At 28.3% G+C, this 17,026-nt stretch overlaps 3 protein-coding genes across 11 annotated transcripts in view; 2 read left to right on the top strand and 1 right to left on the bottom strand.

The window, feature by feature from the left end:
- The window catches only part of LOC105678120 (uncharacterized), a 143,812-nt gene that overhangs the window by 52,369 nt on the left and 74,417 nt on the right, over positions 1 to 17,026 (bottom strand). The gene's annotated exons all lie outside the window — the stretch shown is intronic.
- Positions 11 to 7,321, top strand: LOC105678116 (aminopeptidase Q-like). Of its 2 annotated transcripts, XM_012377177.2 has the most exons (11): positions 11 to 477; positions 550 to 1,023; positions 1,785 to 1,944; positions 2,104 to 2,260; positions 2,504 to 2,579; positions 3,322 to 3,713; positions 4,738 to 5,006; positions 5,225 to 5,415; positions 5,550 to 5,879; positions 5,961 to 6,030; positions 6,680 to 7,312. In XM_012377177.2, the coding sequence occupies exons 1-11, from the start codon at positions 11 to 13 to the stop codon at positions 6,800 to 6,802; spliced, it is 2,709 nt and encodes a 902-aa protein (XP_012232600.1). In that variant the 3' UTR covers positions 6,803 to 7,312. The 2 variants fall into 2 exon arrangements, with proteins under 2 accessions (XP_012232600.1, XP_067212153.1); XM_067356052.1 differs by lacking the exons at positions 5,550 to 5,879; positions 5,961 to 6,030 and having other exon boundaries at positions 6,680 to 7,321.
- LOC105678118 (aminopeptidase N-like) overlaps positions 13,873 to 17,026 on the top strand; it is a 35,114-nt gene continuing 31,960 nt past the window's right edge. The window contains exons 1-4 of one of the 3 annotated variants that reach the window (XM_067356055.1): positions 13,873 to 14,079; positions 14,665 to 14,732; positions 15,830 to 16,317; positions 16,390 to 16,842. In XM_067356055.1, the coding sequence (XP_067212156.1) occupies positions 15,851 to 16,317; positions 16,390 to 16,842 (920 nt within the window). In that variant the 5' untranslated portion in view covers positions 13,873 to 14,079; positions 14,665 to 14,732; positions 15,830 to 15,850. Of the gene's footprint in view, positions 14,080 to 14,657; positions 14,733 to 15,829; positions 16,318 to 16,389; positions 16,843 to 17,026 lie in introns of those variants that run through there. The other 2 variants (XM_067356053.1, XM_067356054.1) reach the window with 2 other exon arrangements.

The following is a 17,026-nucleotide window of genomic DNA, read 5'->3' on the forward strand; positions in this document are numbered from 1 at the left end:
GGAACTAAGTATGGCATTAAGGAATATTTCATTAAATATCAAACTAATATTTATTGTGATTACATTTTTCTCTATTCCACAATTTGTAAAAAGTGACACTGAAGTTAATCTCCATTTGCTGAGTTATGCTGGTTTAGTACCAATGCATTATGATGTCAACATAGAACTTGACATTAATAGAAATATCTTGCACGGTGAATGCAATATTACCATCAATATTACACGTCCAATGATGAATATAAGTATACCTTCAATAAATTTCGGGATATATAAAATTGACTTCACTAGCAATGATGGCAATAGGATGATACACGTACCAAGATATTCATTTATTAATGAAACGCACATTTATATTGACTTCACCAAACTATCTGTAAATATTTTACTTCCTGGAACATATATCTTACACATGATATATTTCCGCAACATATTTGATGAAATTTTTTTCGGATACAAAGAAGACACAGGTAAAAAAGTGTAAGTTTAAATAATTAATTTTCAGACGAAATATGATAAAAATTTTATATAAACCATTATAAAATAAAACAGATTAACAGAAACTGGTGTTGAGATAATAAGAGCCCAACAAATATTTCCATGTTGGGACAAACCAGCGTTCGAGAGCACCCTTAACATTTCTATTATGCATAACAAATGGTTTACAGCCCTATCGAATATGTTGATAAATAGAGAAGAATATATAGATGAAAGTAACATGATATGGACACATTTTCACAAGTCGCCTTTTATGCCCATTCAAAGTTTAACGATTGTGATAACCACATTTACTAATATTTTTCTCCAATCGCAAACTTTGCCTGCTCGTGTCACAATTTGGTGTAGAAAAAACATGACACACAATATAGGATTTACACACCATGTCGGATTTGCACAACTCATCACTGAAGAGATATTCCATTTTTTGAATGAAAGAAGTCAGATGAAAATACCAAAAATAGATTACATTGCAATTTGGGATACGCATCATAGGAACATTGAGACATGGGGACTCATTTTACACAGGTAGTATGCAGTTATTAGTTATTAAAGATAACATTTAAAATTAAATTTAAAAAATAAAGTTATCTATAATATTTTAGAAATAAAAATATTAAGTATTTTTATATGAAGAAGCCAATTAATAACTATCACTTGCATTGCACCATAAAAAAGAATTCTTACTTTTACTATAAACAGAAAATTAAAATAATATTTTTTACCTCAAATGAGATTTTAATTTAGATTTTAATAGGTAAAATATGGAAATTGTATGTTTTCCTTGTATAAATAAAACAAGTGTTAAATATTATTCATTGCATCAGAAATATAGAAAAATATAAACTTTCTTAATTTGATACTTATGCAGTCTTTTACTCGTGATGTTATTTATTCAAAAATGTTTGAAATAGTTCTCCTTTTTCTAAAATAATCTAAATGTGTGACCATGTTAGTGAAAAAACACACAGTTATTAGAATGTTATTTTTAGAAACACATAAAAATATATTGTTTGTTAAATATATATGAAAATACATGATTGCTAAAGTGTAACTTTATTTCTCTTTGTTATAATATTAAAAATTAATTTAAAAATTTTTTAAATTTTCAATCTGAAATTGTTAAATGTTTATTTACTTTTTTTGAAAAAAATAATTTAACAAATCAGTACTCAAGTCCATCTAATTTTGTAATAACTTGTATTATATCTACAATATACAAATTTATTAAATTGCAGCAATTCTAGCAATATTTTAGGATAATTTTAATACTTAAAAATCATTTTCAGAGAAGAAGATATTACTTACATTAAACAATTACATTCCATTGCACGCAAAATAGAAGTGGCTAACTTACTAACACGTCAAGTTATATCTCTTTGGAACGATTATTTGTCTTGGCCAATAGAAGGTTTTACTACATACTTTGCAGCATATATCTTGAGAAAGGTTGTTTCATATTCCTTTCTTATTGATATATTACAAATTAATATTTTATTGAAAAAAAAATAAAAAAAAATTTAGTAGCAGCCATTACCAACTCTTAATTCATATTTATAATGCAAATATACCGTGCATTTAAATATTCAAACTTATCAAATTTTTCAGATTCCGTCGATATCTTACATTCATGATTTATTTGTTGTCCAAGTACTACAAGAGTCTCTTCGCTTTGATAATCCTTCTTATAACTATAATTCTACATTGCACAACAATAATGGCTTAGACTTTAAAATGAATAAGACTTTTCTTAATTACATCAAACGTAAGTTTAAATTAAAATATTTAAAGAAAAATGCTTGATTAATATAATTTAAAAATATTGATAATATTTATACATAAAATTATAAATAAAAAGAAGTATGGAAAAATATAACTACAAACCGATTAAAATAGAATTTATTTGTTTACCAACTTTTTATAAACCTATTATAAAAATATATTATTATTACGATTAAAAAACATTTTAAAGTATGTAATAAATACTCCATAATTTTAATTGATACAGCACCCGTTTTATGGTATATATTGCAACATATCCTAGAAGAAAACATGTGGTATAGTATCCGCGCGTATGCTGATAGGTGAGTAATATTTCACGACATAATAATTACGTAACAAAATTAAATATTGAACAAAAATGACATTCTTCAATTTTACTATGATAGGGTATGGTATAAGATATAAGATCATTTCAAAGTTGTCGAACCATCTGTTATCTACAAAATAACAAATAACTTGTTGTACATTTCTAAAACTAACTATATTTTCTTTAAAATGAATAAAATAATATTCATTGTTTTTAAATATTAAATCAAATTTTTTTAAAACCTGTCAAATTATCTCCGTTTAAAATTTTAAGCAACATATAGTTGATTTTTCAAATTAAAGTATTATATTTATTAATGTAAATAATACAATCGATTTTTAAGGTTGTAACAAATTAATGATAATTATTTTGGAAACCAATATTAAAAACTGTAGATAAATAAGAAACATTATATTGTATATAAGTGACATTTGGAGTTTATTAATATATTTTGAAATTACAAAAACATAACTGTAAATATAAACAAATAAGATATTTCGATAAATTGTGATCTTTGTCTGCAATTTTATTGAGAGCAAATTTAATCCAAACCTAAATATAAGGCTAGTTAAGAAAGACTTTCCAAATGAAAAAAATATATATACATATAAATATTACTGTTGATTTACTTGTATCAACATGTAAATTAATATTTTAATATACTAATAATTATAATTTTGTGTTTGAAAGTAAAAATTTGAATGGTGTATGGTCTTAAAAAAATTTCTATTTTACAGATATAATCAGACAAATGCGGTAAAAACCGATAATTTATGGCACATAATTCAAATTTATTTAAATCATACTAAGATTTCTGATCAAATATCTTTTACTGTAAAAAAATATATAGATATTTGGATAAAAAACAATTATTATCCTGTACTGTATGTGACATTAAACGCAACATATCATACGATATCAATCTCATATCTCAGTTCTCAATATATCGACAAAGACATAGAACAACTTCCCGCATTTGTAACATTTTCGATTATACAAAGAAAAGTTGGTAATTCTATTGGCGTACAAGTTTTGCTATCACCGCAATATAGTACAATTATAAATGTTGAAAATGTATTTAATGTGGTTGATGAAAATTATTGCCTTATAGTCAATGTGAAACAAACAGGTATACAATATTAAATTTATTATGCCTCAATGTTTAATTTGTGTAACTAAGATTATGCAGCATTCTGATTTTGTCTTTTTTATGTTCTGCTAATTAAGATTAATTTTGAATTTTATTTTAAACTGATGATTATGTTATTAATAATAAAAATGTCTAATTGGGTTTTCTAAATAATAAAATTATAACATTATATTTAATAGCTACATAAGCCCAGAGCCAGGTATTATTTGCTCAGTAAAGTGTCATTAAAAAAAAATTAGTTAGAACAAACGTTTCAGCCCATTTATTTTGGCCATATTTAGTGAGAGGTACAATTTCAGCGAAACGTTAAAAAAACATAATAAAAGTACACATAGAACGCAAAGTTGTCGAAACACGGTTAAATAAATCAATCAATTGATAATAATTATGTGTATAAAAAGTGTTCCACCTAACTTGAGTATTTTAAATATCACACTTATTTTTGATAATACAAAAGAACGTCAGAAAAGTCATCAGTTTTTTTTCTGTATTCTCGTATTGCATAATCATATGTATAGAGAGTTTTGATATCTCAGCCATCACAATGTGATGATAAAAACATATAATCCCATTTAAAAATGATCTATGACTTTATAACCTTAAAAAATATAACTTAAGAAAAATTTTTTGTTTAACATAATATTTGTCTCTCTCCAACAAATAATATTTTCCTTTGACATATTTTCATATTATCAAAAACAGATGAGAAATTTAAGATGCCCAATAGATGCCTCGTATGTACATATAGTCACAGCTTTTTAACGATTGGGAAATTTTCACGGTGCACTTTAAATCCCCAAGATTAATAAAATAATAATTAAAAATTATAGCATTAATGTGATTTGCAAGAAATCTCACATATTTGGAACAAAGTGATTAAAATATTTTATTAAAATATAAATTATTTTAAAAAATATTTGGAAAAAAACATTGTTAGAAACTATTTTTTGATAAATTCTATCAGAGAATCTATAGATAAAAGTATCAATTTCTTATATAACAGGATATTATCGTGTTAATTATAATTCTGAGGGCTGGCTTAGACTTGCGCAGTGCTTGAGAAAAAATTATACAGTACATGTTCTCAATCAAGCCCAAGTCATAGATGATGCGTTTTACTTTCTCATACATCGCCGACTCAGTTTAAAGATGTTTTGGAATATCGTAAGCTTTCTGTCAGAAAATACGAATTACGTAGCATGGTATCCCATGATTAAAGCTTTTGAATACATGGCTTGTGCCTATTCATTTGATCATGCTCCACCCATAACGGTAGGTAATGGCTAATTTCTATAAGAAAAAGTTATGTATTTGAACACTCTACATAAAAAAAATTAAATAAATATGTGTACATATATGTGATTTATGTATATTTGTGTACGTACGTATGTATATATGAGTACATACATATATGTGATATATGTATATATGTGTACGTACACATTTTTACGACAATAGAATTCAAATTCAAGTTATTTATCAATTTTCAGGAAAATATGAAAAAAATATTGAATGGAGTTTTGCAAATAATAGGATATGATGAAAAACCGAACGAAAGCGATCTTACTAAATGTTTAAGAGAGGAAGCCGCAAAATGGGCATGTATTATCGATGCTGCTCAATGCAGGGAAACAGCCACTTTACAACTGATAAAAGATCTTGAAAATCCTGTACAAGACAAGTAAGTTGTTTTAAAACCATAATATTTGTATGAAAAAATTTTGTTGCATTATTGCATTAAACTTGAGAAACTATTTTATCACTGATATACATAAGTTATTTGTTTGTATAAAATATTTTTTTCTGCTAACGCAGTCGGTTGACATGGATAGAATGGAAATATTGTAATGGTTTAATGTTAGCAAACTACACCGTTTGGAACTATGTACGGGAAAAATGGACGACAACATCTGATAACAGAATTTTAGATTACTTAACTTGCTGTAAAGATCCTTTCATTATTACCTCTTATTTAAATCAAACATTAAGATTAACTGGAGAGTATAAATATTTTATTCAAGAACAAGAACTAAGTGTTAATATAGTTCTTCTTACTGTCGCTAAGCATGTAAGGAACTGGACAGTGTTTTATTTCATATTGGAATTAAGTTTAAGAACCAGACAATTCGTATTAAGTAAAAATTGGTAATGAATTTTTCTGTTGATTTATATTCTTGTATTTGTAATTATTAGATATGCATATTAAATCTGTTACTTTGATTTTAGGGATGTTGATATAGTTGCAATATTAATTATCAGTATTACACATGTGCATTCCAGAGACCAATTACAAGATGTATGTTTTCAATTCAAATAATACTTTCATTTCTTGACTTTTCAACATTGAGCTTATTTATATGTAATTTGCTACATACAAGGTGTTTCATAATGTCCGTGCCAACGCTCGTGTGCGAATAGAGTGCGGTAAACTGAATAGAAAAGTCCTTTATCGTTTTGCAATTTTCGCAATTGTAATTGAGATATTAATTAAAAGGAATTGACGAATAATCGCGCGTTGCGCGTAGCTAGATCGTGGGCTGTACACTCTAAACGTGACAACAACGAGGATCGCATGGCAACGAAAAATAACACGTAGCGAGAGCAAGAGTGATATGCGTTGTTATTTTTCGTTACCATGCGATTCTCATTGCTGTCACGCCTAGAGCGTACAGCCTACGATCTAGCCGCGATCAACGCGCGATTATTCGTCAATTCCTTTTAATTAGTATCTCAATTACTATTGCGAAAATTGCAAAATGGTAAAGGAGTTTTCTATTCAGTTTACCGCACTCTATCCGTACACGAGCATTGGCACGGACCTTATAAAACACCCTGTATATAATATATCTGATCCAATTACGCTGAACGCAGCAAATTATGCTGTTGTAGACTGTATGGTAAAAAAACTTTACATTCATTGATTTTGTCAAAATAATTTGTTTTAGGTACATATCTTTGCGACAACTTATCTGAAAGAAAAGAGGTTAATCGATGCTGTTAAACATAAAATTAAGAAAAGAAATTTGGATCTCGCAAGGCGAATCACAAACTATGGATCGCTCAGTTAACGTGACAACAACTGATCTCTTTCAACAACAAAGTAAAAGGAGTCTGTGTTCAATCAGTCCAAAGTTTGCATGAAACTATGATTTATTCATGGCCGTTATACGAGCCATTATTGGTTCAACACTGCATGCCATTTCTGGCACTTAACACTATTAAAATGTTGTTACTATTATTCCGACTGGCAAACTTTGTATCGCTAATAGAGGCATGATATATTACTTAGAACTAATATACATGTATTTTATATTAGTTAGTTAGTTAATACTGGTTCTTTACTGTTATCAAGTATCGCAAATCCAGCTGTCAACATTGGGCTAATATTACGCGTATTGTAAGCTTGAAAATACAAAAATAAATAGCCAAACAATTGAATTTGTAAAAGACAAAGCATATAGCAATGTATATAGTATATACCAAAGTTATAGCAATGTAGAAAGTAATGGAATAAATAAAAGAAAATAAAAATTATTAATACTTTGAAAAAGCAATGTTATGCACACAACAAAATGGACATTTACAAATTAAATCATAAAGCAGAATGATTTAGTTAAATATTAATCTCATTTTTAATAGGTTTAAGTAATATAAGGTTACAATATTGATAAATTGATATAAATAAAATAAAAAGATAAGTTTAAATTGACGCCTTGTAAATATTAAGAGTAATTAATATTTATAAATCGCAAGTGTGTACTTTTTTATAAAATAAATTAGTTGGAATATGTTATTGCAAAAAATATTTTTTATTGTTTATTTATATTTGTGACATATTTATTTGCAAAAATTTTATAATGATTGTTTTTCTTGTTTTTCTTCTTCCTTTCTCTTTTTTTGCTATTTTATATACTATTATGTTTAATTTTAAGTACTGCATAAATATATATATTTTTTATTTATATATGTATATGTTTTATTTTTAAGTAGGTATTTAATAAAAAGATTACGAAATTTTTACCACAATTTTTACATATTAAGCTTATAAATTTTTTTATAAATAGAAATCTAATACTTGTATAAATATAAAGGTATGGACTTAAACATTTAAAAAATATTTGACATTCATAAATATTAAATAATATAAATATTTTGGATTTCTAATTTCAAATAACCGAAAAGCATTTTAAGGCGAAATAAACATTTTATATATGTACCTTTTTAGGTTTTTTTTTCATACATATAAAGAGTGTGTAAGAGCGATTTGTGCCACACAAATGTCTTTCTGTAGAAAACAAATGCTATACATGATTCATCTGAAGTAAGAAAGATAAATTCCTTCTACATTTAGCCGATTGTAATTGCAAGAGCAATGTACGATAATGAGAGAGTTCATTAAGCGATAAAAGCGAATTTTACGGATATGAATGGGTCATATGAATTAAAACTGAATTAAACGGATCAGAAGAAGACCTTTTGAGAACTCTAAATTAGCGTCGCTTTGTTGTCTATTAAATTGGATTCGAAAGAAAGAATGATGTACTGGATGAAATGTATATTTAGTTACAGCTCTAGAAATTTCTTGAATAAATTATTACTTTTTAAATTTTTATAGTATAATTTTCAGATAATGTATACGACATAACTATACTTATTAATAACAAAACTTTATTTGCAATTTCATACATTCTGAAAATATTTGATTTACATAAAGCAGTAGTTTAGTAATCTTTTTGACAAAACTTTAAAACTATGTCATTTATCAGTTATTATTTCTTTATTAATTTTCTAATTTAGGTAATTCTCTATTAATTTTATATATAAATTAAATTATTGTTATATAAATTAAAATTATGATAAACATATTATAATATATTCACGCATAAAAATTTCATGCATCAATAACTATTGCTCTTTTTAATCTTTATAAAATTAATATTGATTTACTTAATACGTCCGTCGATATTTAACGCAGCTCTCGAGAGTGTCAAATACGTCGCTAGATATTTAACACATATGGCGAGCAACGTAAAGAAGATATATATCAGCATATTAATTAAGACACTCGTGATTTCATTCTTACAAAGCGATATATACTTAGCGGGCTGTCGTTTCCAACGAGATCTCGCAAACTTAATAAGCAGACAAGCGGAAAGGAGTGCGCTGGCGCCGCTTAAGTCGGCGTGCATATGATCGCGGCGATAACTTTTATTAGCTCATGACTGTTTCATAAATCTGCCGGTGTCGATACTCGATTACTGATCGGTGAGAGGAAATCTGTTTATTCTATGCGTTTCCGTGTGGAGCGAGGAAGAAAAGGCCAAGAAGAGAATGGACCTTTTTATCTCGCACGAGAAACTCTTGATACCGAGTTGGAGAAAGTCTGTCCAGTTGATCGAAAAGATTAACAGCGCATATAAAAAGACATCTAACGAACAATTAATGGTGATTTCCTCTATAATGCATTGATGGGCTGCGTTTGCAACGAGGATTATGACGTGCAATTCACACAGAATGTCTCGCGTGCATTCGCTACTATGTGAGAAAATTACATTCTTCTATTTTCTTTATCTTTTGAGTTAGTAGTGAGCTTCCGACATATCCTTTCGCCACTATTACGTGGAAATTATCGCGATAAAGAGATCTTTGATAATGATGCGTTACTGCGCTGCAGTACCGAGAGTCCGTCTTTTAATTATACACCATCGAGGCAGCCGACGGAAGATATTTATCAGAATCGTTTTGCGTTCTTCATATTCAATTTCTATCACGAGTAGGCAACGACTGGAAGCAACTAGCTAACTGTTGCGACGATCTCATGATCTTTCGCAGCCTTCTGCGCAAACAAGTTCCAGCGCGATGCATCAGACGCCTCGCATAAATCACGCAGTACATTGTCATGTGCAAAAGCAAGAACTACGGATGACGTCAGCTTCTTTGGCTCTGATTGCAACACCGGTTTGCGAATTCTAATAATACAAAAATGCAAAAACACGCGTGTGTATATCTTTCTTAATTCTCAGATTACTTATATAAATTCTATTCCAGATTTTTATTACTCGAATGGCACGCGGTGAAGATATATCTTAATGGGATTTTTATGTCTGTGTGTTAAGGAATTCTGCGTTAGCTTCCGCTTTCATATCGGATCTTCTCATCACACGCCGGCAGAGTTACGGATGTTCGCTACGTTAAGTATTAATCTCAAACGATTCCATGCTCGAGTGAAATGTAATTAGCGACCTTGTGCGTGTGGATGTTGTTAAATACGACGGTTATTTTGTGATTTTGCCTTTGCGCGTTTAATTTCATGGTCGCATCGTCTCGACCTGCCACACAGGAAGAGAGTGAGATCATAGAAAATTACACTAAACCGGCTTAGTCACATAATTTGCATGGATACGATGTAATCAGATGTAATCAGATCGATTGAAAAGCAGATATCTTATCTAAAGTATGCCACAGTCAAATTAAAAATATCCCATGCATCAGTGTATTTAAAACATGTCACGATTTCACTAGCTTTCGAAATTATAACAGGATATGATTTTCCTACATATTTTTTTAATATTACATATAGATTCTTTGGCGGCTGAATCAAGGAAATCAAATATTTAAGAAACACGTGAAAACATGTATTATATTAAATACTACTATAAAATAATGTATTACTTGTCTCAGAATAAGTATATCATCAATAATTGAATGAATTCAATGTATCAATAATCAAAGAATTAAAAATAGCAGCTCTATTTTAAAATTGGAGGAAAATGTAACAAGTTTCTTTAGTCTTATGACATTCCAGAAAGGCGATCAAATTTTAATCGGTTTAATCGTAAGACTATCATAAAGAGTCTACTTTCACGTGACCTGGGAAACTTAACCTTAGAGAGAGAAAACGTTCGAAGAGAAAACAATCGCGTAAACCGATTCATCGACGCGCAAGTGAGAAGATTTAATTTCGTTTTCAGTTCCGTCGCTACGATTTACGATCTGCATTGTTCCGTGAAGATACTAAGTTTCTCGTAGGCAGATAAATCGTTGAGCGTGACCATTGATATTCCACGGTGGTAAAGACAATGACCTGCTTAACTGGCGATAGGAATTGGTGTCAATACCATGACGACAGGTCGCCATACACGGAAACCGGAAGATGATCGCTAGAACTATCGACTCGATATTCTTTGTTCGTATTCCTTGCACCATGTATTGGAAGATAATACGATTTCCATTAATTATAAACGATAATAATAATAATTCTCGTAAATAGATCAAATAAATCTCTTTTTCTGCGTAATTTTACTTTCGCTAAGAAGTTCCGCAAAAACATAGCCGGTTTTGGAAAAGCGGTGAAAAAATCTGTAAACGCTTTTGCTTTCTTTTGGAATCTTGCGAGCTTGGAACCGGTTTCTTGAAGCAAGTCTCTGTATATACAGGGTGTCGAAAAAAGATTCAAAGATGTTTAAAATGACGTGGAATATTCCATTCATATCGAGATATAGTTCATTTAATCATTATGCTTCAATCAAATATCTGCGAATAAATTTACGAAATGCAAACCGTTTTTTCATTTTTATATTGCTATTTTTGTATATAATCGTAAATAATTCTAAAATAATATGTTCTTTAAGTTCTTTAAAATAATATGTTCTTAAGTAGGATCAAGAAAGATAACAAAAAATCGAGAAAAATCAAAAGATTGAAATTATTTTTTTTTTAATTTATATCAGCTCGTTAACGCTATATGTCTATAAATTAAAATATAAGAAATTAATAAATTATTATAATTGTTTGTATAAGTAAATTATAATTGTTCTTTATATAAAATATATAAAAATGATAAATCACCAATTTCTCCATTATCCGTGTTACCACACATTCCCACGTTAAGACAAATCCGAAAGAGAAAAAGCGATAATATTTCGTAATCCGCAATTTTCCGGTTTCGCAATGCTCAGCAGCTCTTACTTTGTGGCAATATTTTATCCGTGATTTTTATTTGCGGGTGCATCAACTTTTTATTACATGTTTATCTTATCATATATGTGACGTTGCAGGATTACAAAACAGGAAAATAGCACTTATAAATACACAGCAAAATGACTACTGTGAGAGCAATCGTTGTCGCTAATGTTTTAAAAAAATTTTTGTGATTGGTTGCAAACAATATTTTAATGCAGAAGAAACTTTATATGACGTTAAGGTTTATTTTTAGCAGTAGGACGTAAAAAGATGACTTTATGAGAACATTGCAATAGCTAAAATGAATAATGTACCTATTTCCAAGTTTAATTTATTTTAAATAATTGCAGTTTATGTAACAGTTCTTTCATCAATTCTCTCATATTTTTACGTTAAAATTTAAATCAATTTGTTTCTAATTGTATTCATTTTAATGAAATTAATGTAGTTATTTAATATCCATCTTGTATTAGCAGTAACACATTGTATAATCATTTTCATATATTAAACTTTATATAATATTTAAAAATATAAGCATTCTCAATTCTTTTCTTTTTCCCTTTTTGATTAATTTCTTATTATTGAAACATACATTTAATTTTTCCTTTATAAAACAAAAAATTTTATTATTTAACTAAAAAAGACGACGAGATTTTAAGATTGAAATTTATTTCCTTGTTTCCGATTATTTCTTCTTATTTTAGTTATAATGTTAAACTTAATATCAATTTTATTGCTTCGCTAACAAAATGCAAAAGATACAATTTGCAAATAACCAAATTTATTTAGCATCCATTCTTTTTTATCATTTCTTGTTTATCTTATAAAATTTCTATAAGTTTAAAGTTTATGGAGCTCATTCGAGATAGCGAACTCGTTTGCCGATAACAGAGTTTATTAAAATTGATCGATAATCTAATGAGATTTTATTCTTTTTGAATCATTAATTCTGAACTTGTGTTACAAGATAACTTCCGCTTTATAATTAATTGTGATTTTATAATAACAATTAAAGCACTTTTAAATTGTTAAAACATAAATAAATTATATATACACTGAAAATTAATTGTCTTATATTTAAAAAAAATTTATATTGACCCTTTATATTGATATCTATTGTATTTTTCGTTATTTCAAATTTGCTTTATCAATTTTGCTACGTTCTAGAAGTAAGAATAAAACAAAGTTTTATTCCTCAAGTAATTGCTAAGATTTCCAGAAGATTCGACGTGGGAAATAAAACAATTAGTTGGAACAAAAGTTGGAAGAATGTGTCTCATGATTAAGAGTATTTTGAGATAAGAGTGAGTTCAGATAACTGTACGACGTTCTCCAGAATCAAACAGTACAAAAATATTCACCGAGAATTTAAGAAGAGGACTATAATGAACCACCGGAACTCTCAAGCTTGCCGCGTGTACACGCGGTGACCTAGATGTTACCACGATGACACTGATGACACTACAACCGGGTCAACTAGCATAATAGATCGTTGCACTTTATTCACTGCCCTCTTTTCCCTTTTTTCCTAGGCATATCCTGTGATAGAGCATCGCTCTACAAAGATCGATAAATTTGATAATGAGGAGACAAAAATGGAAAATCTTATAAAGGAACCTCGCGAACCCGAAAATTCCGATTTTGATGAAACTTTACACACATGTAGAGGGAGGGGGAGGGGGGGGTGAGAAGGGTCAATAGATAAATTTAGAAAATTTTCAGTTGCTGCCTAAAAACGGTTTTAAGTAGTAAAACCAACTCTTATATGTAGAGCGGCTTTGTGCTTTTCACGATACATCTAAAAAATTATTCAAGATATCAAAAAATGTTTTATAAAAAAGTTTTGCAGTAAGAACACCTCTATTTTACCACCTTAATAAAATTTAGAAAAAAGATTTTTTACACAAAATTTTTGCAAAAATCTATAAAAAAAATTATATGACTTATATGACTTATGGTTACTAAAACTCAAAATTATTATAAACTTAATGTGAAGTGAATTTTTAATTACAAATGTTAATAGCTATATGTATATGCGCATTTCGATGCTCAATATCAACCAATAGTGTAGCGAAACCAGCTCGCTTCTTAATGAATTATAAAATATTTCTTTCTGCACGACCTCTTAGAAGATACGTGTATGACATTATGTGTTTATCATCGGTCCTTTCTTACGTTACACGCAAACTCGCCGTGAGATACGACCGCGTCGCTTCATCAACTGCCAATATCCTTCTCATTGTTAGTATGAAGAGATTGCTCGAAACAGTAAAATCGCAATTCGATCGGTTTAAATAAATTTGATACTCGCGATTCAAAATAGTACTAGTTAACAGTACCGTTGTTACAAAGTGTAATTTGTTAACAATTTTCATAAATATAGGTGAGTCACGACAAACTAAATACTTCTAACTAACTGTGTACAATTTTAATTTATTAATTTGGTTCAATTCAAAATCAATATTAATTTTAACAATTAATTTTAACAATAATTTCTTCAGCAATAATAGAAATTTTGATGTTGCTTTTAATTTTTTCCTATTTGCTTTATACAAACAATAAGTGAACTGAGATAAACATAACAATTAATTATCATATGCAAAATGGTATGTCCAATGTAAAATTTATTTATTAAATACCTGTCGTACCTTACAAAAATCCATAGTTACATCAATTGCCTTACTTACATCGCATATATATTACACATTTCGACTATATACTATTCTATTCTTTCTCAAATATACAATTTCTCATTGGAACATAACACTCTCTTTCAAAGATTAACCTCGCCTTTGTTTCCTTCTCTTGTTATTCACTACTGTTTTCTGTTTCTTCTTAACCTTCCTACCCTATTTTTTTTAACTCTTACCGTTATAATTTACCACAAAATTTTAAATAATATGTTTTATGCAATACAAGTATACATATCGTACGTATACAAGTATACTGACAAGAAAAGTGATAAAAGTCAAAATTTTTCGATTATTGTTTCATATGCGGATCGTATACTAAATACATTGGCCTTCAATCAGAAAAGTAAGTGATGGACATTGAATTCAAATACTTTCCGCGTGAATACTTTATGTTTAATACTGCCGTATATAATTAATTTTAAAATTATTCTTTAAGCATAGACATGTGAAATTATTTTCCATAAAATCAAACTTTAGATAATTTATAATTTGCGACGTCATTTGAGATAAAAACTAATTCATAATATTATTATTAAAAATCGTTATTATTAACGCAATTCCTTCCTTCGTCTTTTCTGAACAATTTGTTTTCTTTACGTGTGCCACTTTTATTATAAATGTGCGATAAATTAAGCATATATGCATAATAAAGAAACAGCACTCGCTAACTTTCGTAGTTAAAGAAGAACATAGTGTCGCACCAAGCGTGATAAAAAATCCGTTAATGTCTATAATTTTTTTCATTAAGTTTGCTGATAAAATAATAAACAAAATATCAAGAAAATTGCTTTTGTCGATTGTTAAATCGCTTGTTCCAACATAATATATGCTGGAAAAAAATTTTAATCTTGCAACAGCCCATATATGAAAGTAAATATGCTACGATTAAAATGTAGCTTTATTTAAAAAAATGTATTTTGCTGTCGTTATGAATTTCTTGTTCTTATTCTCAATTTTTCAGCGTAACTTATCTCATATATGCTTTCATAAAATAATGATAATCAAATATAAGTAAGCGCGACATAATATTAGTAATATAAAATAATTAATAATTATATATAGGTAATGGTTACAGTAAAACAACCAATAATTATTTTGATAATCTTAAAAACATGATTCTTAATAACAATAAAATTAACGTTTTTAGTGTTTCAATATTACACAAATTTTATACATTTTAATTTTTTTTAGTTTTATATTTAAAAAAATTTCTTGGTAAATTATAATTTTCGTAAGAACCTATGAAACCTCTTGTAGTTAAAATTATGTTTTGTTAATACTAAAAATAATATATCTTCATGTTTCACACATTATTCATAATAACTTTTAGTATGAATAGCTACACTCGTTATTATATACACTTTCTTTCATGATGCAGAAGTAAAGTACTATGTGTCGCAAATATGTATGTTTTTACGACATAAAAACTGTTTTTTCTAGATGCTGTAAACGGAACTAAGTATGGCATTAAGAAATATTTCATTAAATATCAAACTAATATTTATTGTGATTACATTTTTCTCTATATCACAATTTGTAAAAAGTGACACTGAAGTTAATCACCATTTGCTGAGTAATGCTGGTTTAGTACCATTGCATTATGATGTCAACATAAAACTTGACATTAATAGAAATATCTTGCACGGCGAATGCAATATTACCATCAATATTACACGTCCAATGATGAATATAAGTATACCTTCAATAAATTTCGGGATATATAAAATTGACTTGACTAGCAATGATGGCAATAAAATGATACACGTACCGAGATATTCATTTATTAATGAAACGCACATTTATATTGACTTCACCAACCCATCTGTAAATATTTTACTTCCTGGAACATATATCTTACACATGATATATTTCCGCAACATATTTGATGAAATTTTTCTCGGATACGAAGAAGACACAGGTGAAAAAGTGTAAGTTTAAATAATTATCTCTCAGACAAAATATGATAAAAATTTTATATAAACCATTTTAAAATGAAACAGATTAACAGAAACTGGTGTTGAGGTAATAAGAGCCCAACAAATATTTCCATGTTGGGACGAACCAGCGATCGAGAGCACCTTTAACATTTCTATTATGCATGACATATGGTTTACAGCCCTATCGAATATGTTGATAAATAGAAAAGAATATATAGAAAGTAACATGATACGGACACATTTTCACAAGTCGCCTTTAATGTCCATTAAACGTCTAACGATTGTGATAACCACATTTATTAATATAGTTTTGCAATTTCAAACTTCGTCTGCCTATGCCACAATTTGGTGTAGAATAAACATGACACGCTCTTTGGATTTTAATCAACTCATCATTGAAGAGGTATTCCATTTTTTGAATAAAAGAATTCAGATGATAATACCAAAAATAGATTACGTTGCAATTTCGGGAGCCCAACACGGTAACATTGAGACATGGGGACTTATTCTACACAGGTAGTATCCAGTTATTAGTTATTAAAGATAACATTTAAAAACAAATTTAAAAAACAAAGTTATGTATAATAATTTAGAACTAAAACATGCAGTATTTTTTTGTCAGAAAGCCATTTAATAACTATCGTATACATCACTTGCATTGCATCATGAAAAAGAATTCTTACTTTTATTACAAACAAGA

This window comes from Linepithema humile, chromosome 5 (assembly GCF_040581485.1).
Source record: "Linepithema humile isolate Giens D197 chromosome 5, Lhum_UNIL_v1.0, whole genome shotgun sequence".
Classification (NCBI taxonomy): Eukaryota; Metazoa; Arthropoda; class Insecta; order Hymenoptera; family Formicidae; genus Linepithema; species Linepithema humile.